The sequence below is a fragment of the Eumetopias jubatus genome, unplaced genomic scaffold (genome assembly GCF_037043125.1).
Source record: "Eumetopias jubatus isolate StellerSeaLion01/CBP00866 unplaced genomic scaffold, mEumJub1_p1.0 scaffold_2, whole genome shotgun sequence".
Classification (NCBI taxonomy): Eukaryota; Metazoa; Chordata; class Mammalia; order Carnivora; family Otariidae; genus Eumetopias; species Eumetopias jubatus.
Window position 1 is genome coordinate 162,745,955 of NW_028274808.1, and position 23,323 is coordinate 162,769,277.

General features: G+C 38.9%; 1 protein-coding gene across 2 annotated transcripts in view; it reads left to right on the forward strand.

The window, feature by feature from the left end:
- The window catches only part of TEC (tec protein tyrosine kinase), a 142,587-nt gene that overhangs the window by 106,797 nt on the left and 12,467 nt on the right, over positions 1 to 23,323 (forward strand). For both annotated transcript variants that reach the window (XM_028100748.2, XM_028100747.1), the window contains 8 exons: positions 1,178 to 1,259; positions 1,923 to 2,051; positions 3,738 to 3,778; positions 4,922 to 5,097; positions 8,856 to 8,921; positions 16,547 to 16,601; positions 19,137 to 19,216; positions 20,461 to 20,594. In XM_028100748.2, coding sequence (XP_027956549.1) covers positions 1,178 to 1,259; positions 1,923 to 2,051; positions 3,738 to 3,778; positions 4,922 to 5,097; positions 8,856 to 8,921; positions 16,547 to 16,601; positions 19,137 to 19,216; positions 20,461 to 20,594 — 763 coding nt within the window. The remainder of the gene's footprint in view (positions 1 to 1,177; positions 1,260 to 1,922; positions 2,052 to 3,737; positions 3,779 to 4,921; positions 5,098 to 8,855; positions 8,922 to 16,546; positions 16,602 to 19,136; positions 19,217 to 20,460; positions 20,595 to 23,323) is intronic.

Consider the following 23,323-nt stretch of genomic DNA (forward strand, 5'->3'; position numbering starts at 1 on the left):
TTCCTTCCTGTGTGTGAGCACTTAAGACCTACCCCCGTAGCAAATTTCAAGTATACGGTTCAGTACTGTCAACGGTAGTCACCGTGCTGTACATTAGATTTCCAGAACTCATTCATGTTGCTTAACTGAAACTTTGTACCCTCTGACCAACATCTCCCCATTTACCCCTCCTCCCTGTCCCTGGCAACCACCACTCTCTCTACTGCTATGAATTTGACTATTTTAGATTCCACATAGAGTGAGATCATGCAGTATTTGTCTTTCAGTGTCGGAAGGGAGGTTTCTAGCCTTATATTTCTTTTTAGCCAGTCAAGGTGTTTCTGCTTTGTGATTGTGACCAAAGGTAAAGTGACAGACCAAAGACAAAATTCTTGGGTTAGTTTCTCAGGCTGAATTTTATTACTAATATTAAAAATACTAAGAATAAGACTTTAATTGCTCACCACGAGTTACCTCTAAAAGAGGCACTGTGGTTCACAGTTTGGGCTCTGAAGTCAGGATCCTGGTTTTTTGGATTACCAGCCAGATGAGATGGGCAGGTTATGTAGCACAACATTAGGGGGCACCATATGCAGTGTGTTCTGTATGAATGGTGCCTTCTGGAGTTACACAGGAATGGAAGGTCTTGGGATCAGCCTTAGTGTCCTCCTCCATAAAATGTAAATACTTATACCTTAATGGTAGGATTAACTGAGTTAATGTCTGTAAAGCACATAGTATAGAGTTGGGATAGTGTTTAATAAAGTTAGCCACTGCCATTATTTATAGTGGCAAAAGGAAGGTATAGCAATGACACTGACAGAGTAGTCCATTCATGTAAAATATTCAGAAAAATGCTAGATTAGAGTAATCCCTGCTACACCAAATTTACTTAAGGATCTTCAGTTAATTAGATTGCAAGAAATAAGATTAGTGAAGCATCTTGGCCTCTCTCTATATTTTTTCCTCTATAAAAACACAGTCCTTTGCAAAATGTGTACACCACTTGATGTAGACATGAAGAAATAGATACGCTGTTGTAAGAAAGGAATGTAGGTTCTTTGGATCCAAAGTAATTGACTTTTATTTGATCATTTCAGAATCATTTATTGATGCCTCTGGTACCAAGGTCTCTGTGCTAGACAGAAGTGCTGTGTCTAAGTATTTCTTGCCTATTCCATCTTTTGTTTTATTTTAGGTTGTTCATGATGCTAACACACTTTACATTTTTGCACCTAGTGCACAAAGCAGGGACCGGTGGGTGAAGAAGTTAAAAGAAGGTAAAACTCATAATGAAATATTAACTGTACATAATTTTAGGATATAACATTGTTAACACTCGAAGAGAAATATGGCTAATGTATCTTGCATTTTTAATCTTTTAATCTACAATAAGTGTTTCTCTGAGGACCCTCTGCTATCGTGATACATGATGAAGACAACTTCCTTTTTTATAATCTGATTCCTTCTAGTGGTATGCACGTAGTTTCTAAAAAATGTATGCTTCCATTTAATGCCTAAAACATTTAAAGATGAGAAAGCACTGGGCTTTTATGATAATAGGATTTTATTTTCTAAGAAATGGCTTATGAAGTCAACATTTGGTGTGGATGATGACTTGTGCGTAGAGTGTCTCAATGGGTGATTTGTTCTGCGCAGTCCTCACCCCTTCTTCTGCAGAACAGAATGGGGTGGGCTGACTTGTGTGTTTATCCATCATGGTACAGCAGCGGTCACTTCTGCTAACAAGGATGCTTCATCAAAATAAGAAGGTGGAAGAGAACCATATGGATTTTCTGAACGCTGGGTTGTATGATGTTATGAAGGTGTTTTCATAATAAACGTAATATCTGAGAAATAGAGAATGATTGACAGTGTTACCTACAAAACATTCTGTCATCTGTTTTATCTCACTAATCATTTAATGTGTCTATGAATTACAGAAATAAAGAACAACAATAATATTATGATTAAATATCATCCTAAATTTTGGGCAGACGGAAGTTATCAGTGTTGCAGACAAACTGAAAAATTAGCACCTGGATGTGAAAAATATAACCTTTTTGAGAGTAGTAAGTATTTATTTTATTTTATAATTATATTATGTGCAGGATATACAAACTATTGGTATAGTGTGAAAGTGACTTGGTTTTGATTCTGGTGTTGGTTAACTGTAACCTTTACACCTTCTAGCACCATGTAACTGTAGGGTGGGTGTATTTTGTATGAATAATTATGTTTATTTAGCAGTGGGGCCATCTCATGGAATCAGAAGGTCTGTTTTCAAGAGCTTTTATCACAATATGGAAGCCTGATCAAAATGACTCTGTTAAAAGCATGAGCTTAATGTGGCACCATCAGCAGTTTTTTTCTTTTCAGCTTTATTGAGGTATAATTAGCAAATAAAATTGTAAGATATTTAAAGTGTACAGTGTGATGATTTGGCATCCTGATGGCAAAGGATTCTTCCCATGAAGTTAGTTAAGACATCTATCACCTCACATGTGTACCTTTTGGTGTGTATGTGTGAGAATATTTAAGTTCTACTCTCAGGACATTTCCGTTATACATTACAGTGTTATCAACTAGAGGTACCGCGTTATACATTAGACTCTCAGGCCTTGATTCATCTTAAAAGTGAACATCTGTGCCCTCTACACCAACATTTCTGTCTCCCTCTCCCCAGCGCCCATCTCCTGGCAACTACTTTTTCTACTCTCTGTTACTATGAGTTTGACTTTTCTTTTAATTTTAAATTCCACATATAAGTGATACCATGTGGTATTTGTCCTTTTTCTGTCTGGCTTATTTCACTTAGTATAATATCCTCCAGGTTCATTCATATTGTTGCACATGGCAGGATTTCCTTCTTTTTAAAGGTGGAATAACATTCCATTATATATACATATCTCACACAGTACATTTTTTTATCAGTTCATCTGTTGATGGACATTTAGGTTGTTTTCATGCCTTGGCTATTGTGAATAATGCTGCTATGAATATGGAAGTGCAGATGTCTCTTCAAGGTACTGCTTTCCTTCCCTTTGCGTATATACCCAGAAGTGGGATTGCTGAGTCATATGGTAGTTCTATTTTTAATTTCCTGAGGGACCTCCATATTGTGTTCTAGCAACAGTGCACGAGGCTTTTCTCCACACCCTCCCAAGCATTTGTTACCTCTTGTGTTTTTGATCATAGTCATTTTGACAGTTATGAGGTGATATCTCGTTGTGGTTTTGATTTGCATTTCCCTGATGATGAGTGATGTTGAGCACTTCTTAATGTACCTGTTGGCCATCTGACTGTCTTCTTTGGAAAAATGTTCAGGTCCTTTGCAACATTTTTGAGTTATTTGAGTTTTTTGGCTTTTGAGTTATAGGAGTTCCTTGTATATTTTGGATATTAACCCCTTATCAGATATGTGATTTGTGAGTGTTTTCTCCTCTTCTGTGGGCCGCCTTTCCATTTTGTTGATGGTTTCCTTCGCCGAGTGTAAGCTTTTTAGTTAGTCGTAGTCTCACTTGTTTACCAAGAATAAGACATGGCCCCAATCCCTCCGGCATTTTTAGTCTGCTCAGGAAGGCAGACAACAAACCAGCTTCGACAGCATTTTAAATTCTTCTCTGAAATACTGATATAAGCAACATGCACCAGAATGAGAGAGTCCGAGTGGATTTCTCATCTTTGTGTTTTCACTTTTTGTTAAAACTCTCAATCATTGGAAGATGGCATTTTGACCTATTTTTTGTCATTTTCAGGTATAAAAAAAGCATTACCTCCAGCACCAGAAACAAAGAAGGTAGGTGGTCTTTACCTTTTAGAAATATTTACAGTTTTAATAAGTAAGTTTATATTCATTCATATGATTCTGTCCCCATTCCCTACCATATCATATCAGAAACCAATATGCTAAGGATTTTTTGATTTTCTTTTGTATCAAATAATATTAATTTAATTATATCAGATTATCACTGGGGTCCTCTCTTCCATCTGGCATTTTGCTTATATTTTGGCTTCAAGAATTGTAGAAAAGGTATGGGACTTTGAAGGAATAGTTCAGTCTTACGACCACAGTATTATGTCAAAAAAGTGAATTCGGTGATTTAATGATATGCCTTTAAAGAGTGGGGTATGGTTGGAAACACATGTACTTGGGACTCAGATAGTACCCCATGCAATGTGAATCTGGTACAAGTGACTTTGGGTGGATTACTTAAACCATTGTTTCCTCAGTTGTAAAATGGGAATTATATACTCTATTTCATAGAATCAGTATTAAGAATAAATGAAAAAAAAGTGTGTTAGGTACTAGGTGCATGCCTTGCACATAGTAGGCACAAAGAAGTGCAAAATGCTCTGATTGAGAGGAGACCTGATAAAAGACTCACTCTCTAATGTGTCTTTTCCCCTTTGCAGGCCACTGGAATGGTGGGTCCACCTTTAGTCCTTTGGTTTCTACTCACATAACCCTGGAAGGCTAGCCCTGACATCGAGCAGAGGCTCTTTGATGTTTAAATAGGGTTTTTGCAGGGCGCCTGGGTGGCTCAGTTGGTTAGGCGACTGCCTTCGGCTCAGGTCGTGATCCTGGAGTCCCAGGATCGAGTCCCACATCAGGATCCCTGCTGAGCAGGGAGTCTGCTTCTCCCTCTGACCCTCCCCCCTCTCGTGCTCTCTATCTCTCATTCTCTCTCTCTCACATAAATAAATAAAATCTTTAAAAAAAAATAAAGAGGGTTTTTGCTCATGCCCTATATTCTGAAACCCCTGAGAAGTCCAGTAGCACCAATATCATCAAAGTCATGGGAGGATTCCCCAGATTGTATTAGGTAGACTTGAGGTTTCTGCTTTATTCTCTGGTGCTGTGTGAGTCATTTAGTGTTTTGCTTCACATCCAGTTTCAAACAGAATGACTACATTTTCGTATGTTGTCTCCTTTTCTTAGCGAAGGCCTCCCCCACCAATTCCACCTGAAGAAGAAGACAATAGTGAAGAAATCGTTGTAGCCATGTATGATTTCCAAGCAACAGAGCCGCATGATCTCAGATTAGAGAGAGGCCAAGAGTATATTATATTAGAAAAGAATGATGTTCATTGGTGGAGAGCAAGAGATAAATACGGGTAAGTATTCCCTCTGTGTATGACACACAGCGGGTGGGTGGGAGTTATGGGCTGAGTGCTGAGTCTAACTATTATGTAATGAGACTAGTTCAGTCAACAGTAAATGAAAGTACACATTATTACTTTGCAATAACACAATGTATTCTTAGTAATGACTCAATAAATGCAAATGGATCAACCACTTCTTTCCAGAAATTAGAATGCATTACATTGGTCTCTTTCTCATTCATTGTATGTTTAATTAGATTATTTTGATCTTGGGAGAATGACATTTTAGGTTTTTTTCTCCAAGGTAAGTGAGCTTACATTTTTCTAAGAGAGAGAGAGAATGTGTGTGTGTGTGTGTGTGTGCGCGCGCGCGCGCACGCGTGTGCACACATATGTGCATGTGTGTGTATATATATATAAAATACATGTATAAAATACATATATACACATAAATGCAAGAATTTTTAAAATGGGGTGCCTGGGTGGCTCAGTTTTGTTAAGCATCTGACTCCCGGTTTTGGCTCAAATCATGATCTCAGGGTTGTGGGATCAAGCCCTGTGTTGGGATCTGCACTCAGTATGGAGTCTGAGATTCTTTCCCCTTTCTCCACCTCTGCCCTCCCTCCCACCCCCCACTAGCGTGCGAATGCTCTTTCTCTCTCTCAAATAAATAAATAAAACCTAAAAAAAAGAAAGAAATTTAAAAACAAGCATTATTTAGACAAGATAATTTTGGATTTAAAGGACCAGTCCTTTCAACTTTAATATTATTTGGTAAATGATTGGTAAATATGGATAAACGTAGGGGATGAGTATCTTTTAGGCTTCATTAAAGAAACTGTATACTGTGTTTACCTCTGAAATATAATCCTGTTTATATTCTGCATTCCTGTAGATAAAAAGGAGAGGACTTTTTGTCCTGGCCAGAGCATACCTTCCCTCCAAATCTGCTTTCTCACCTCCTTGCCTCCTTGGATGTGAAGCAAAACACTAAATACATCTCCCAGTTCCAATTCTCTATTCCTCAGTTCACTTCTGGACTGATTTACCAATCCTCCCAATTTTTTTTTTTTTAGAGTATTTAAAAGTAAATTCAAATCATTCTGTCATTTTACCCCTGAATCTAACTACTAAAGATGTGTTTAAACAACTGCTATGTCATTATCATACTTAATAATAATTAAAAAAATACGACCTGTGGACTTTACCCTAACATTGTCAGGACTGGAGGAAGAGTATAAATGAAAGCCCACATATCATTTATCTAAATATTTTGAAGCCCTAAGTCAAGCTGACAAACTGGTAAATAAAATAACATTTATCCTCTAACTTAACAAACGTACCTTCAAAATGACAAGGAAGCAAGGTTTGAATGAAGTCCCATGCCAGAATGTGACAGTGCATGGAGGGCTGGCTCTCTGGGGTCCTCTCTTTCCCTTCTACCATAGCTCCATCCCACAGGCACCATGTGGATTTCCCAGCCATATGGACAAGCTCTGTCCACATCGCTTGCAGAAGCCACTTCCCAACTTGGCCACCCCTTGGACTTGGGCTAGAAGGAGTTGTACGTAACCAGCATAATTTGCTTTTCAGAGTATAAGGTGGAAAGGTCTGTGTTGGCCTTAGCCACGGACAGAGAATTTTGGGGTCCTAGTTATCCAGGTGATGGTCTAGAAGAGGGCTGAGGGAACACGGACTTTAGCATGCTCTTGAAAGTGTGAGGTCAATGGTAGGGGCTCCTCTGGTCTAAGGATGGTACCAATTACATAATTCTGTTTTCCCCTGATTAGCTCTAAGATGTATTTATGCAATTTAATTAAGATTAAAATAAGGTCCAGATATTGCATTTTGACTTGGCTGATATGTTTCTTATTCTACAACAGTCCCCATCCTTCTTTTTTTTTTTTTCCAAGTTTGATTTATTGATGAAACCAGATCATTTACCCTACGAAATGATCCATAATCTAGATTAAGCTAATTGCTTTCACATGGTATCATTTAATAGGTCTCCGCGTCCTATATTTCCTGTAAATTGTAGTCTAGGGTCTTGATCACATTAGAAATTGATATCTGGTTGTCCCACTTCTAATGATGTGAAGATTGCTCACTGGTCCAGGTGATGATAAAGTTTTTTATCAGGGTTTCACCTAATGATTTTGGCATTCATTAGTGATTACTGCTTGGATCCATTATTTCATTAGGGATTGTAAAATGGTGATTTTTCTAACTCTGCATTCTGTCTGTATTTATTAATTCTCTAGAGAAGAACTATCTCATCAATCAGTTCATTTGGTTTGTACAGCAAAGGCAAGAGAAATGTTTGATTTTTTTCTTTTACCAATTTTCAGAATGATGGGTTGATTTGATGACTGAGCCTCCTCACCTTATCAGTGATAACAATGGTAACCAATAATTGTTTTAAGGGTTATTATGGATGCATATTGCAACCATTGCAGTCATTATTCTTTTTGATTGAATTGACCCATCTTAGGTCAGTGGTAGCTGGTTTGGGACCTCTTTAATCTTTCTTAGTTTCCTTGCTTTCTGGGTAAAATAAGACAGCTCAAGTTCATCTGGTATTTTTTCCTGGCCAAACCTTCAGTGTGCCATTTTTCCAAGGAATGCTTGCTCCTTTTAGTGAGATAGTGTTTGGACAACAATTGGGGTGCTAGGATTCTAATTACTCCTAGAGTGTCTTTGTTTCTGGGCCTTTCTCAGTGCAGCAGAGCTATATATATGTACTTTGTGTGTGTGTGTGTGTGTGTGTGTGTATTATGAGTTCCTACTAATAGTTCAAATTCAAATTTAAGATTACAAGGATTTTACTCAATTTTTAAAATTTTATACACATGTCTTTTATTTTACACTAAAATCTTGACTCCTACCAAGATTCTACCTATTATGATTGTTTCCTTTTTTATTTAAAAAATTTTTAAGTTTCACTGAAGTACGATTGACAAATAAAAAATTACATATATTTAAGGTGTATACCATGATGTTTTGATGTATGTATGCATTTTGAAATGATTTCCAAATCAAATGAAAAGAGCGCTCATTTGACATAGTTTCCTTTTTGTTTGTGAGCATTTGAGATTTTCTCTAGCAAACTTCAAGTATGAGGGCTTCTTCAACGGTAATGTGTGTAAGAGTTATCTGGGGTAAAACTGAGTTTCCTTGGCCTCACATAGGCCTTCTCATTCAGTGCTCTTGGGGTATGATCCAAGAATTCACCTTTTTAGCAAGTGTCCCAGATGATGCTGATGTAGAGGTCAGGGATTACCTTCTGTGAAACAGTACTCTACACAGATGTTGGAGTATTGGCAAGATGGGTATTTTTATCTGACACTTTAACTTTTCTGAAATCGTGATTTCTTTCAAACATCCCAAGAAATTGTGAATTCAAGAGAAGCATCGTGGAATATTAGGAAGGGCTCTGAACCTATCATAAAGTCAGATTTTAAGTTCTGGCCCTGTTACTGGCTAGCTTTGGGACCTGGAGAAAGCCCCTTAATCTTTCCAAGCCTTGGTTTCCCCACCAGGAAGTGGGAACACTTGTGCCTGCCTATCTCAGAGTTTTAGAGAAGGTCAAATGAGGAAGTAGTTTGTAAAGCATCAAATGCTATAGATATATTGAATTATTGGGGGTTGACTAGTTTTTCTTAAAGCTTTAGGTAATATATAGTGCTTAATATTTCCACAAAGGCAGTAATTTTTCTTTTAATAACCTCTCAGTAAAATAATTTCTGTTTACCTATTTTCCTTCTTTCCAGGAGTGAAGGTTATATCCCAAGTAATTATGTAACGGGAAAGAAATCAAACAACTTAGACCAATATGAGTAAGTGAATGACTATTTTATGAATGTGGAGAACCAAAAAATGTTTTCATTTTCCTAATTATGTAAGACATTTTGGAGATTAATGGGTATCTTTCATTAACTCAGTTGTCTAGAGTGGTAAAAGATGTTGTGAGAATTAGTTTCTATAGTACACATTACCTGAAGGTACTATGTATGAATGGAATAACACGGGCAAATACAACTGAATTGATTCTGAACAAATCACAGCTTAGCTGACTTTGAAATACAGATTATTGTTCATTCATTCAAGAAATCAGAATACAGTTTCTGAGAGTGGCCTTTAAAAAAACATGTTTGTGCGTGCCTGGGTGGCTCAGTCGGTTAAGCATTTCCCTTTGGCTCAGGTCATGGTCCCAGGGTCCTGGGGTCGTGCCCCACATCAGGCTCCCTGCTCAGTGGGGAGCCTGCTTCTCCCTCTCCTTCTGCCACTCCCCCTGCTTGTGTGCTCTCTCTCTCTCTCTCAAATAATTAAAAATCTTTAAAAAAATGAAAAAAAAGTAAAAAAACAGATTTGTGGGGCACCTCGCTGAATGTCAGTAGAACATGTGACCCTTGATCTTGGCATTATAAGTTTGAGCCCTGCATTGGGTATAGAGATTACTTAAAAACAAAATCTTAAAGTTTGTTTCTTTTTTCTAGCTATAATAGCAATATATGATTGCTGTTTTAAAATTGTTTGAAAATATGAAAAATGCTAATAAGAATAATTACTCATAAATCAACTAGAGTTGACCTCTTAATATTAGCATTTCTTTTTTTTTTAAATGTTATTTATTTATTTGACAGAGAGAGACACAGCAAGAGGGGGAACACAAGCAGGGGGAGCGGGAGAGGGAGAAGCAGGGAGCCTGATGCGGGGCTCGATCCCAGGACCCTGGGACCACGACCTGAGCCGAAGGCACTTAATGGCTGAGCCACCCAGGTGCCCCAACATTAGCATTTCATTTCAATTTTTTTTTTTTACTATTTTTAAAGGAATAGAATCATGCTGTGTATGTGTTATATCCTCTTTATTCTGCTTCACAGTGTATTGTGAGTGTGAGTTTTCCTCATACCATTAGATATTCTTCAAAAACATTTTCATAACTGCATTATATTTCATTCAGTCATAAATTCATCAAATATTTACTGAGAGCTTAGCATGTGTGAGGCACTGTGCTAGGCCTTAGCAGGTACAACCAGGCACGTGGCACACGGATATACAATAATTTACATAACCATTTTCTTATTTGTACAGCATTGTGGTGTTTAGCATCTTTGCTATATAATAGTAACTGAGATAACCTCTTTCTGCTTATTGTCATAAACTAGATCTCTAAAAATTTACGGACTGGGCTAAAGGCTAGTTACGAACTTATTAAGATTCCTAATGCATGCTGTCAAATTGCTTTCCAGAGAAGGCAATGGGCATACTATTTTTATGCCCACTAGCAGTGCGTGGCCAGGTTTTAATGAGAGGCTCATTTATACCAAATAGACTTTTGTGATTCTGAGGTGGTCATTCTGATGCTTCATTCACTTATTTAAAGGCACCACCACCATACATACCTCAATATCGTAAAAGCCATCTATAAAAAACCCACAGTGAATATCATTCTCAATGGGGAAAAACTGAGAGCTTTCCCCCTAAGGTCAGGAACATGGCAGGGATGTCCACTGTCACCACTGCTATTCAACATGGTACTAGAAGTCCTAGCCTCAGCAATCAGACAACAAAAAGAAATAAAAGGCATCTGAATCAACAAAGAAGTCAAACTCTCACTCTTTGCAGATGATATGATATTTTATGTGGAAAACCCAAAAGACTCCACCCCAAAACTGCTAGAACTCATACAGGAATTCAGTAAAGTGACAGGATATAAAATCAATCCACAAAAATCAGTGGCATTTCTATACACCAACAAGACAGAAGAAAGAGAAATTAAGGAGTTGATCCCATTTACGACTGCACCCAAAACCATAAGATACCTAGGAATAAATCTAACCAAAGAGTCAAAGGATCTGTACTCAGAAAACTATAGAATACTCATGAAGGAAATTGAGGAAGACACAAAGAAATGGAAAAACGTTCCATGCTCTAGACTGGAAGAACAAATATTGTGAAGATGTCAATGTTACCTAGAGCAATCTACACATTTAATGCAATCCCCATCAAAATACCGTCCACTTTTCTCAAAGAAATGGAATAATCCTAAAATTTGTATGGAACCAGAAAAGACCCCGAATAGCCAGAGGAATGTTGAAAAAAAAAAGGCAAAGTTGGTGGTATCACAATTCCGGACTTCCAGCTCTATTACGAAGCTGTCATCATCCAAGCCAGTATGGTACTGGCACAAAAACAGACACATAGATCAGTGGAACAGAATAGAGAGCCCAGAAATGGACCCTCAACTCTATGGTCAATGAATCTTCAACAAAGCAGGAAAGAATGTCCTAATGGAAAAAAGACAGTCTCTTCAACAAATGGTGTTGGGAAAATTGGACAGCCACATGCAGAAGAATGAAACTGGACCATTTCCTCACACCACACACAAAAATAGACTCAAAATGGATGAAAGACCTAAATGTGAGACAGGAATCCATCAAAATCTTAAAGGAGAGCACAGGCAGCAACCTCTTTGACCTCAGCCGCAGCAGCTTCTTCCTAGACGCATTGCCAAAGGCAAGGGAAGCCAGGGCAAAGATGAACTATGGGGACTTCATCAAGATAAAAGTCTTTTGCCCAGCAAAGGAAACAGTCAACAAAACCAAAATCTAACTGACAGAATGGAAAATATTTGCAAATGACATATCAAATAAAAGGCTATTATCCAAAATCTATAAATAACTTATCAAATTCAGCACCCAAAGAACAAAAAATCCAATCAAGAAATGGGCAGAAGGTATGAACAGACATTTCTGCAAAGAAGACATCCAGATGGCCAACAGACACATGAAAAAGTGCTTAACATCCCTCGGCATCAGGGAAATACTAATCAAAACCTCAATGAGATACCACCTCACACCAGTCAGAATGGCTAAAATTAACAAGTCAGGAAATGACAGATGTTGGCAAGGATGCGGAGAAAGGGGAACCCTCCTACACTGTTGGTGGGAATGCAAGCTGGTGCAGCCACTCTGGAAAACAGTATGGAGCTTCCTCAAACAGTTGAAAATAGAGCTTCCCTACAACCTAGCAATTGCACTACTGGGTATTTACCCCAAAGATATAAAAGTAGTGATCCGAAGGGGTACATGCACCCCAGTGTTCGTAGCAGCAATGTCCACAATAGCCAAACTATGGAAAGAACCTAGATGTCCATCAACAGATGAATGGATAAAGAAGACGTGGTATATATATACAATGGAATATTTTGCAGCCATCAAAATATGAAATCTTGCCATTTGCAATGATGTGGATGGAACTAGAGGGTATTATGCTAAGCAAAATAAGTCAGTCAGAGAAAGATAATTAGCATATTATCTCACTGATATGTGGAATTTGAGAAACAAAGCAGAGGATCATAGGAGAAGGGAGGGAAAAATGAAACGATGAAAGCAGAGAGGGAAACAAACCATAAGAGACTCTTAATCTCAGGTAACAAACTGAGGGTTGCTGGAGTGGAGGTGGGTGGGAGGGATGGGGTGGCTGGGTGATGGACATTGGGGAGGGTATGTGCTATGGTGAGCGCTGTGAATTGTGTAAGACTGATGAATCACAGACCTGTACCCCTGAAACAATATATTATATGTTAATAAAAAGAAAAAAGAAAAAAATAATAAAATAAAACACCACCACCACCACCAAGAAAAAGCTGTCTCCTCTGTCCATATCACTTTCTGTAATGTAAGTATCCCTTAAGATCTAGAAAAAGATTAATAGCACTCAGGGATGTGACTTCCTGAAAGTTGTTTTAGAAATAGCTAAGGGTATACAAAATATGTAAGATAAATAGTGTTTCTGTTCTTAAATAAATTTTAGGAAAATATAGCAAAATCCTTAGAATTAGAGAAGGTGCTTAACAGCGAAAACTTGTACCCAATTTTAAAGTGATCTGACTGAGACCTAACTGATGATTTGGGAAGGGCTGTGCTTGGAAACCAGATAATCCTCATCTAACTATGAGAACTCCCCTGACTCATGGGATTACGAATGAGGATTTTATAAAGGCTATGATTCATTGCCATGAGTTTTTTGGATTTATCTTAGTTCAGAAATTTCCTCTCTTGCAAGGGACCCTCCTCCTCCTCTGTGTGACTCAGGGAATTTGCTGTGTATGGTCTCTGGCATGGGAATCCCCCAGTCCTCTGCCCAGGCTCAGAAATTCCACATGGCATGGGCCATGCCTAGCTCAAAGAGGAAGATGAAACCTATTCTCCATGTAGACCATCAGAGATCCCCCTCCCCTCCCAGTCTTCCCAGGCCAAGATTTGTCTCGTTCTTTGCTACAGCCCATGCTGGAACACATCTTAAATGTCCCCAGGGTTAAAAAGCGTTTTGCCAGCTATTGAATCGAGAGTTCTCCTGCTGTTTGTTTGGGCGTAGGAGTCCCTGGCAACGGACTGTCCACAGGGCTGGACTCCGGATTGCCAGGCCCGAGGCTCCCAGGGCTGTCAGAACCTGGTTCTGACCTCCACACCCAGGTAACAGTTGGAGGCAGAGAGGGTCAAAGGAGCTGCTGCAGGAAAGAAATGGGATCATGGTGTTGGTCAGGACACGTTCTTGATGGAAGGATGTTAAAGGAAGGAGGGGACCGACATGAAAGGGCCCTTAGAACAGGGCAGAGTCTAGGATAAGGCTTTTAAGTGGGTGGCTCAGGAGGAAAGGGTCGAATTAGAGAACCAGCAAAGATTTAGAGCTGGTTGGTTGGTTGGTTTCTGTTTTTCCTCCATTTATACTGGTTGTCTTCCCCTTGGTGATTTACTCAACCCATCCTCCCCAGGAAGCTTGGCCCGCATCTGAACTTTCCAGAAAAGCCTGAGTATCCCCATCTCTCCTTTTCTTCTCTGTGCAGACATTGCTATGAAGTCCTGCTCCTCTGTAGTGTTTTGAAATGACTAGCCAGTCTGAAAACCTCATTCCCATCGGGTTTTGATAATCTAAAGACAGACTGACCAGTTACTTGCAAATCCCAGGCCATTCTTTTTAGATGTAGAGTGTGTTCCTTCATCCAGGGCAGCTAACTAACCTCCTGTTCACAGAGCTGTGTCTGTGGCAGGCTAGGAGAGGTGTCTGGGGGCTGGCATCTGCACCCGCGCTCCTGCTCACCATGGGGGCTCCTTCATGATCGCCCGTGTGTAGTGTTCTTCCTGCCAGGATGGAATGCAGCTGAGGTACCTCTGTCTTTCCCTTCTTCCCTGGTGAGAAGTACCACAGAAGAGGGAGGGAAGCCACAGTGGACCATTGGGAAATACTCACCACGAAGTGGTTCATCTGTTTGTTCATCACTCCTTCCTCCTTCCCTTCCTTCAACATACTCTTAAAGGTCTGAGCTTACATCCTAGGGAGGGAAAATATCCTTTCTGGGGAATCTGCAAATGCTATAAAAATGACTGCTTAGGGCAGGATTTCAAAAAGCCTGCCTGCCCTTTGTGCCATGGATTCCTTTTCTTTCTTATTTCCTTTTTCCCTTCCCAGGAACTGGGAATATACTAGATGAGTAAAGAACCTCTTTCTCTCTCTGAATATCTTAAAGTTAATTTCCCCTGGAGGCAGCCTTACTGATTTCTTACATCTGAACGTGAGACTAAACCTCCAATGCTTACTCCTGCTGTGAAGATATGGGGTTGGGTCTTTGTTATTTATAAAGAGATTTTTTTTTTCCTTAATCTTTCAGGTCCTGCTGGTTTATAATACACCACGAGAGCTCCAGTTGCCTTTCCTTAATTAATTTTTATGACTTTTTTGGCATTCTGACAAATGTTTCTTGTTATTGGTGGAGAAGCTTAGGGACAGAATCCATTCGGTTCTCCTCATTTATTGTATCTCTCTTTTTTTATTCAGAAATTGATTGATTACAACCAACTGCACTTTTGTTAAACTTGGTCTCAGTTCATAAAGTGGGGTCCTCCGCAATGAGATCTTCATGCCCATAATTCTGGTTAATCACCCCAGTCTCCAAATAAAATAGCAGTCATTGTATTGAGGTTGTAGTTTGGCTGCTACAAGTACGTAAAAGAATCTAGACCCAAAAAAGATCTTGTTAATTGTATTTTGGTCATTGTATTTTTCCCTTCCTCCATCAGAGAAGGCCTTTATGTTTGCTTGTCTCAGGGTGCTTGCTGGGTCAAAAGTAGGTGCCAAGTTCTTTTATAGAAGACTGAACCTGTGGTAGGAAATTAAAATGTCCAGAGGGGCCAGTCTGGTTTCATAACGTTGTAAGCCTCAGGAAATATGACTGTGGTGGAGGGTTTTTTGCTCACTAAAGGGCATCTGGAACAAACAGACCAAAACAAACAACAACAAAAAGTTTAAAACAGAAGGCCAAAGAAAACAGTCTGAGTTCATGTTCTTTGGCCAACTTACAATCTCATGAAAAGATTGGGCTGGGGAAGCAGGGGGAGGGCGGAGTATTTCTGAGGATGAGGTGGGAGATGGCAGTTTCCATCTTTCCTTGGGAAAGATTTCCCAAGCATTAGGAAGGGCACTGATCTGCAGGGGCTCGGGTTTGTTGTACAGCGTGGTGGCAGGACCTGGTCGGGGCGGGGGGGCAGGTGCTTCTATGTGGCTATGGTGGAATCCCTACAGTAGAGCCTCAGGTGACCGCCAGGCGTTGTCTAGAAGACCCAGGAAGCCTACTCTTCTATTTTGCTGTTTCTTTGACACTTCGCACCTTTGTGAAATTCAATGGGGGAGCCTCCATAATGACTTGAGATGAAATCTACAGCCTATTGGTGGGATGGGGGCTTGGGGTAAGATTTAATTTGAATTAAATACAATAATGAAAGTTGGGTGATGTTTCCTACGTGTTTGAATTTGTGGAGTAAAATTCATTCTTGCTATTATTACAATAGTGAAAATTTGGAAATGATTTTTATGTTAAATAATGAAGAATAGCTTAAATAAATTATGGCATGTCCATACCATGATGCACAGAACTAGATTGCTTTGCAAAGATGTCCGTCATATGCTGTTATGTAAAAAAAATTCTGGTTATGATATAGCAGGTATAGTTTGATCCCACTTTAATAAAAAAATATGAATGTTGGCATATGTGCATATCATCAAAAAAATGTGGGTAGAGGGGCGCCTGGGTGGCTCAGTCCTTAAGCATCTGCCTTCGGCTCGGGTCATGATCCCAGGGTCCTGGGATCGAGTCCTGCATCGGGCTCCCTGCTCAGCGGGAAGCCTTTTCCCTCTCCCCCACTTGTGTTCCCTCTCTCACTGTGTCTCTCTCTGTCAAATAAATAAATAAAATCTTTAAAAGAATATGTGGGTAGAAAAAGTCTGAAAGTATATATATCCGAATGTTACTAGTGGTTGCCTGTATTACTGAGATTATGAGTCATGTCTTATTCCTATTAATTTTATTTGTTATTGATGGGCAGTATTACCTTAATGCTAAAAAGAATAAAAAATAATTTAAAACACCGGAGGCCTTAAAGGTACTTCTTTTTCTGTTCAGGTGGTATTGCAGAAATATGAATAGAAGCAAAGCAGAGCAGCTCCTCAGAAGTGAAGTAAGTATTTGTACTTGTTTTGTGGGTTTGGTTTCAGCACAAATTAATTGTAACAGATCTCTGAGAAGTGATTTCACATACCCGTTTCTAAAGCCTCAAAAATACTGTGATATAAGTGGTTCTTTTTAATCATATAAAACTGAGGATCGGTATAGTATCAGTTTCCTGGGGCCGCCACGACAAGATACCACGCACTGAGTGTCTTAAGCAACAGAAATGTATTGTCGCGTGGTTCTAGAGTTAGAGTCTGAAATCAGGATGCCAGCAGGGTTGGCTCCTTCTGAGGACTGTGAGGGAGGGGGAGGGATCTGTCCTAGGCGTCCTGCCTTTTTTTCCCTCCATGCACCTCTGTCTCTGTGTCCAGATTTCCCTTTCATATAAGAATTCCATCATTAGATTAGGGCCAGCCTACTGATTGCATTTCAACTCGATTCCATCTGTAACTCTCAAGTAAGGTCACATTCTGAAGTACTGGGGGTTAGGACGCCAACGTATCTTTTGTGAGGGGGAAACAATTAAACCCATATTAATGGGTAAAGCTGTGGGTAACACTTTATTTACTTCCTTTCTCACTGATTTATTATCTGCTACCTGGATTTTAGTCCTTAAATGTGTTTTTCCTTTTTGTTTGAAGTTACTTTTTTTAGTTTAAATTCAGTTAACCAACGTATCCTACATCATTAGTTTTTGAAGTTGCTTTTTAAAAACAATTTACATCAATATTACATGATATCTTTTACAAATGAAGGTTTAATAACTATTTAGTTGCCTTTAGAGATAAATGTGCCAATTAATACATAAAAAATGTACTAAAATTCTTACACTTTAAAAAGAAATAAAACGAAAGGATAAGGTATAGTATAGAAGAAGCTGCAATGGACTGAGTAAGGAGACCTGAATCTAGTTGTGACTTTTCTCATCTGTTTTGCCCATCTGTAAGATGAGCAGGTTGGATTAGATGATGATCTGTATAATTCTCTGCATTTGTGATCTAGTTATTCTATTTAGTAATAGTCCTCAATTTTTTAATTATTTATTTATTTATTTATTTTTTAAAAGATTTTATTTATTTATTTGAGAGAGAATGAGATAGAGAGAGCATGAGGGGGGGAGGGTCAGAGGGAGAAGCAGACTCCCTGCTGAGCAGGGAGCCCGATGCGGGACTCAATCCCAGGAGCCTGGGATCATGACCTGAGCCGAAGGCAGTCGCTTAACCACCTGAGCCACCCAGGCGCTCATAGTTCTCAATTTTTTTAAACCCATGTTTTCTCATCTCCTGCTTATTACCACCAGTCAAGGTTTTGTTGGACGCTTATTTCTGTAGTTTATGTTGAGAGCAAAAGAAGGTGACTGCTTGATTCAAATCATATGTTACCCCACCTACTCCCTGACATGGTCCTTATATGCCTCACTGGTGACCCCACAATGAGAGGCAGCTGTAGGTGAGTGGGTAGCTAGAAAACCTAGGGTCCAAATTTTGGCTCTGCTACTCACTAGCTGTGTGATCTGGGGCAAGTTATCCAACCTCTTTGTGCCCCATTTCCCCACCTGTGAAATAAAGCGGGGTTAACAGTAGTACCTGTCTCATGGGACTGTTTTGAGGATTAAGTAAATCCACATATTAGAACCTACTAAAACAGAGTAAGCTCTCAATAAATATATGGAAGCTATTATACTTTTTACTGATCGGTGAACTATTATGATCATTGATTGTACCTAATTGTTTTTATCCGATTTATTTGTGGGGCTTTATTTAATTCATTGTCTTAATAATAAAATTTATTTTGGTTTTCAACTACTAAACACACTCTCATCTTAAAGCAATTTCAGAGCTGGAGACTGATGGTGGTGGTATTGGTGGAGAGGTATTGGAGGTTCCTAGCTTCTGTTTCTTGCTGTTTGGCTTAAAACCTGATAAGGACTTAACTTTCACTTATTCTGTGTTGTTTCATCTTCTGGTTTTCTCTGTTTGAGTTCCTTGTGTCCAACTCTCCTTTTGTGAACAAATGATATTTAACATTGATTTCCAGGGGAATTAGGATTTTAAAAAAATGTTCTTATAAAGAGCACTGAGATATTTACAGAAAAATGCTATGTGGATAGAAGATGATATTGAGTCAGGATTCAAAGCTTATAGCAAATATGAAGAATGTATGAAATGAAAGCCAGTTATTAAGAAATACATTTTTCAGTAACTATTTCCCCACATGTCCAGAACTGAAAGGAATTGCAACATCTTGTGTATTGGTTCTGGAAGGGCCCTGCGAGATATCTTGCTGAAATGTCTCATGCTGGTTTGTGTGAACATTGGTGATTGTGGGGAACTGTGAGAGTACTTTCTTGATCTAATCTCATAGCACAGTAAAGTGAAGGGGAAAGTCATGCATGTGCATGCTGTTGGTAAGTTGTGCTTCTCCAAAGCAGATTTTCTAGGCAAGGAATAATCATGAAATTGTAAGATTTGTTTCCTGAATCTTCTCTATGGCATTGATACTTGTTATTGGATTGAAAAAATTTTCTTAACTTGGATTTTAGGATAAAGAAGGTGGTTTCATGGTAAGGGATTCCAGTCAACCAGGCATGTACACGGTCTCCCTTTATACAAAGTTTGGAGGGTAAGTACTCAATCAATCATCTCTCCCTCTCTAAGAGTTTTTATATGAAGTTCCTATATAGTTTGTATGGATTCCTAAATTTCAAAAAATATGCTGCATTTTAGCATTAAACAAGAAAATCTAAATTTGATTTCTAAAGTCTGTCCTATTTTTTATATTCATATTTCCTTATATCCATATTTCCTATACTTGGTAAATTTTCTTATGGTTTTCCATATATATACGTATATATATATATACATATATACGTATATATATACACACACACGTGTGTGTGTATATCTGTTGAGAATGTCTATAGAAACTTTAGCAACATTCAAGAAATAATTATTGTGCCTTGTGCTAAGCACTAAGGATATCACAATGAACAAAGTAGGCACTGACCCTGCCTTCTGATAGCTTAGTGGGGGATTCAGACAAGCAAAGAGGCAGTTATGGTAGTACCTGAGTAAGTCCTATGCTCGTAGAGAATGTGTGTATGTGTGTGTGGGGGAGTGGTACACAGCCTAGAGAGATATCCCAGTTCATCACAAATGTAGTCTGGGGACATCTAGCCAGACCCGATGGGTGATGAGGGCAGAAGTTGGAGGGAGGGGAAAGAGTGTTTCTGATTTAGGAAACTGCCTAGACCCAGAATTGAGGGAGGATATTGTGAGTTCCAGGAACTGACAAAAGCATATTACAGCCGGAATGGGAGTGGTGGGGTGAGGGAGGAAAGCGAACCCTAAGAGATAAAACTAGAGGTCATCTCATGTCAGTGTCAAGGAGCTTTAAGAGCAGAGGGAGTTCTCTTGAAAGGATCTTTAGCAAGAGATGACTTGAGGAGATCTGTGTTCTAAAAAGGTACCTAAAATAGAATTTGTACATTTTTTATAAGGCAGCTTATTCATTTTTAGAAGCATAAGTCTTCTAGATGTTTGCAAGTTTACATCAATAGCAGGGACAAAGAACAGTAGTCAGCTAATAACTATTTTAAGACTTTTAACTGTTGGTAAATGGAATTGGTAAATCTTTTCTTTCATAATCTCATGCAAGGGCCAAGTATGTTATCAGTGACCACTTTAAAAACTTCCACCTGTTAATGTGAAAGGCAAAGCTAAGAAGAACATGGGGAAAAAATAAAAGTTGTGCAGAGAATAGAAGGGGCTATATGTAGGGACCTGTGGTTGCCTGGTGGAAAACATCTTAAGAATGAAGTTACATTATTCCAACTTGGTGCTAACCCATTTGGATTTTTGTTTCAGTGAGGGCTCGTCAGGTTTCAGGCATTATCATATAAAGGAAACAACAACATCCCCAAAGAAGTATTATCTGGCAGAAAAACATGCATTTGGTTCAATTCCTGAGATTATTGAATATCATAAGCACAATGCAGCAGGTAAGTGATCTAGTAAAACATTTTTCAAATACAGTGTAGTGATTCAAATGATCAGACATTGTGATGGATTCTTCCTTGGGCAGTTTTAATTTATTGTTAATTATAGAATGTGATTAATTTAAAATTATTGCATATTAAGGAAGTGATATATACAAAGAAAAAATAGAAATAATAAGTCTCATAAAAATATAAGAAAATAGAAATAATAGAAATAATAAGTCTCATAAAAAGCTGTCTTGACCTTAGGACAGGAGTTATTCTTGTTGTATATGATAAATGTTCACATTTCTGTGATTTATACCCGTGGTACTGACAAAGATTCTTTACTTGACCAAGCTTTAGTCAGACTCCTGAACCATCTCCTAGACCCATTTGTGCACTTTCTTGTAATATCCATTTTTTAGCAAGAACCCTGCTAAGTCAGTTTAACCAGAACTCCCACCTTAACATCTGATATCTTCTCACACACAATATCTGATCAGATTCCTTATTTTCCACCAGGTGATGTCTGGTCACCCTGGCTTGTCTTCCGCAAAATCCTCTCAGATAGGTGTATTCCAGAACCCCCCACTCCCCAGCATTTCTCTTAGCAGTTTTCCATCCACTGACCCTGACCAATACCAATCACAGTGGTCCTAAATAAAATCTGCCTTACCACCTTTAGAAGTGTCATTGAATAGTTTCCTTTCTTTAACTGTATGAAACTAAAACCCAAGATATGTCCATGTCAGAGACGTCACAGAAGCCAGCAGACAAGCCCAGGGTTTAGGGCTATGCTGTTGGCTTCCAAAGACTAGAGTAATCATGTCCTGGACAAGTTTTCCATCTTCCTGAATCTCTGCTATACTTACTACCAGAGTGGGAACAAACCAAACACCAAAAACAAAAACCACATTTATGCCCATGTTCTCAGATAATGATAGGAACAGTTATTGGGGTCTAATTTAAATATCATAAGAATCACCCATTTAAAATATACAGTTCATGGGTCATTAGTATTATTTAGAATGGTGCCAAGTATCCTATAATCTAAGGACATTTTCATCATCCCCAAAAGAAGCCTTGTACCCATCACCTATCACTCGTCGGCCCCCTTTCATCAGTCCAGCCCCTGGCAGCCAGTGATCTACTTGCTGTCTCTCTAGATTTGCCTGTTCTGGACATTTCAGATAAATGGAATCATATAATATGTGGTCTGTTGTAACTGGCTTGAGTGACTTAACATAATGTTTCTGACATTTGTCCATATTGTAGCCTGTATAAGTGCTCCATTCCTTTTTATTGACAAATAATCCACTGTGTTAATTTTTTTTAATCCATTTTGTCATCATTCATCAGTTGGTAGACATCTGGGTTGTTTCCACATTTTGGCTGTTATGACTAATGCTGCTGTGAACATTTGTGTACAAGTTTTTGCATGGAAATATCTTTCATTTCTCTGGGTGACTTACCTAGGAGTGAATTTGCTGGGTTATATGTTAACTCTGTGTTTAACATGTGAAGAGCTACTTTCATATCAGTTTATCCCCCAAAGAACTTTTTCTTATCTCTTACTCTGTTATTTTCTTTTGTGGTGTTCACATTCCCTTCTTTCTTTCTTTTGTGTGTGTGTGTTCTTGTATAAATTTTATTCTTCACCATTATCTAAATTCACTCATCTAGCAAACATGACTTGCATACCTGTTACATGCCAGGAACTGTGCCTGGCTCTAGGGAGGCTGTGGTGGACTAGATAGTCATTGATCCCGTCTCTCTCAGATCTTACCGTCTGGTAGGGGAGACAGAGAAGTATATAACAATTTAAAGTTACTGTGAGATATGCTGTAATCGAAGAAACACAGAGTGCTACGGGTGCCTATAGGAGAGATATCTGCCTTTGTTCATATTTAGTGCTGTAAGCAACTTACGTTAAAGTGTCTAACCCACCTCACTGATTTCCAGTGGTTGGTATCCCCAGTTGTTGGTATTTTATTTCATTTTTTTCCCCAAATTTTTATTTAATTCTAGTTAGTTAACATAATATTGGTTTCAGGAGTAGAATTAAGTGGTTCATCACTTACATACAACACCCAGTGTTCATCATAAGTGCCCTTCTTAATACCCATCACCCATGTAGCCCATCCCCCACCTCCTTCCATCAACCCTCGGTTTGTTCTCTATCTTTAAGAGTCTCTCTCTCTCTTTTTTAAAAAGTGCTACTTATTTTTCTAAGAGAGAGTGAGTGAGTGAGACAGAGAGAGAGAGCACGAGCAGAGGAGGAGCAAAGAGAGAGGGAGAAGCAGACTTCCTGCTGAGCAGGGGGCCCGATGCGGGGCTGGATCCCGGGAGACTCCAGGATCATGACCCAAGCTGAAGGCAGGCGCTCAATCAACTGAGGCAGCCAGGTGCCCCCGTTAAGAGTCTCTTATGGTTTGTTTCCCTCTCTCTTTTTTCCTCCCTCCCATATGTTCATCTGTTTTGTTTCTTAAATTCCATAGATGAGTGAAATCATATGGTATTTGTCTTTCTCTGACTGACTTATTTCGCTTAGCATAATACCCTCTAGCTCCATCCACATTGTTGCAAATGGCAAGATTTCATTCTTCTTGATGGCTGAGTAGTGTTCCATTGTGTATGTATGTATGTATGTGTGTGTGTGTGTGTGTGTGTGTGTGTGTACCTCTTCTTTATCCATTCATCAGTCAATGGACACTTGGGATCTTTCCATAGTTTGGCTATTTTTTTTGAAG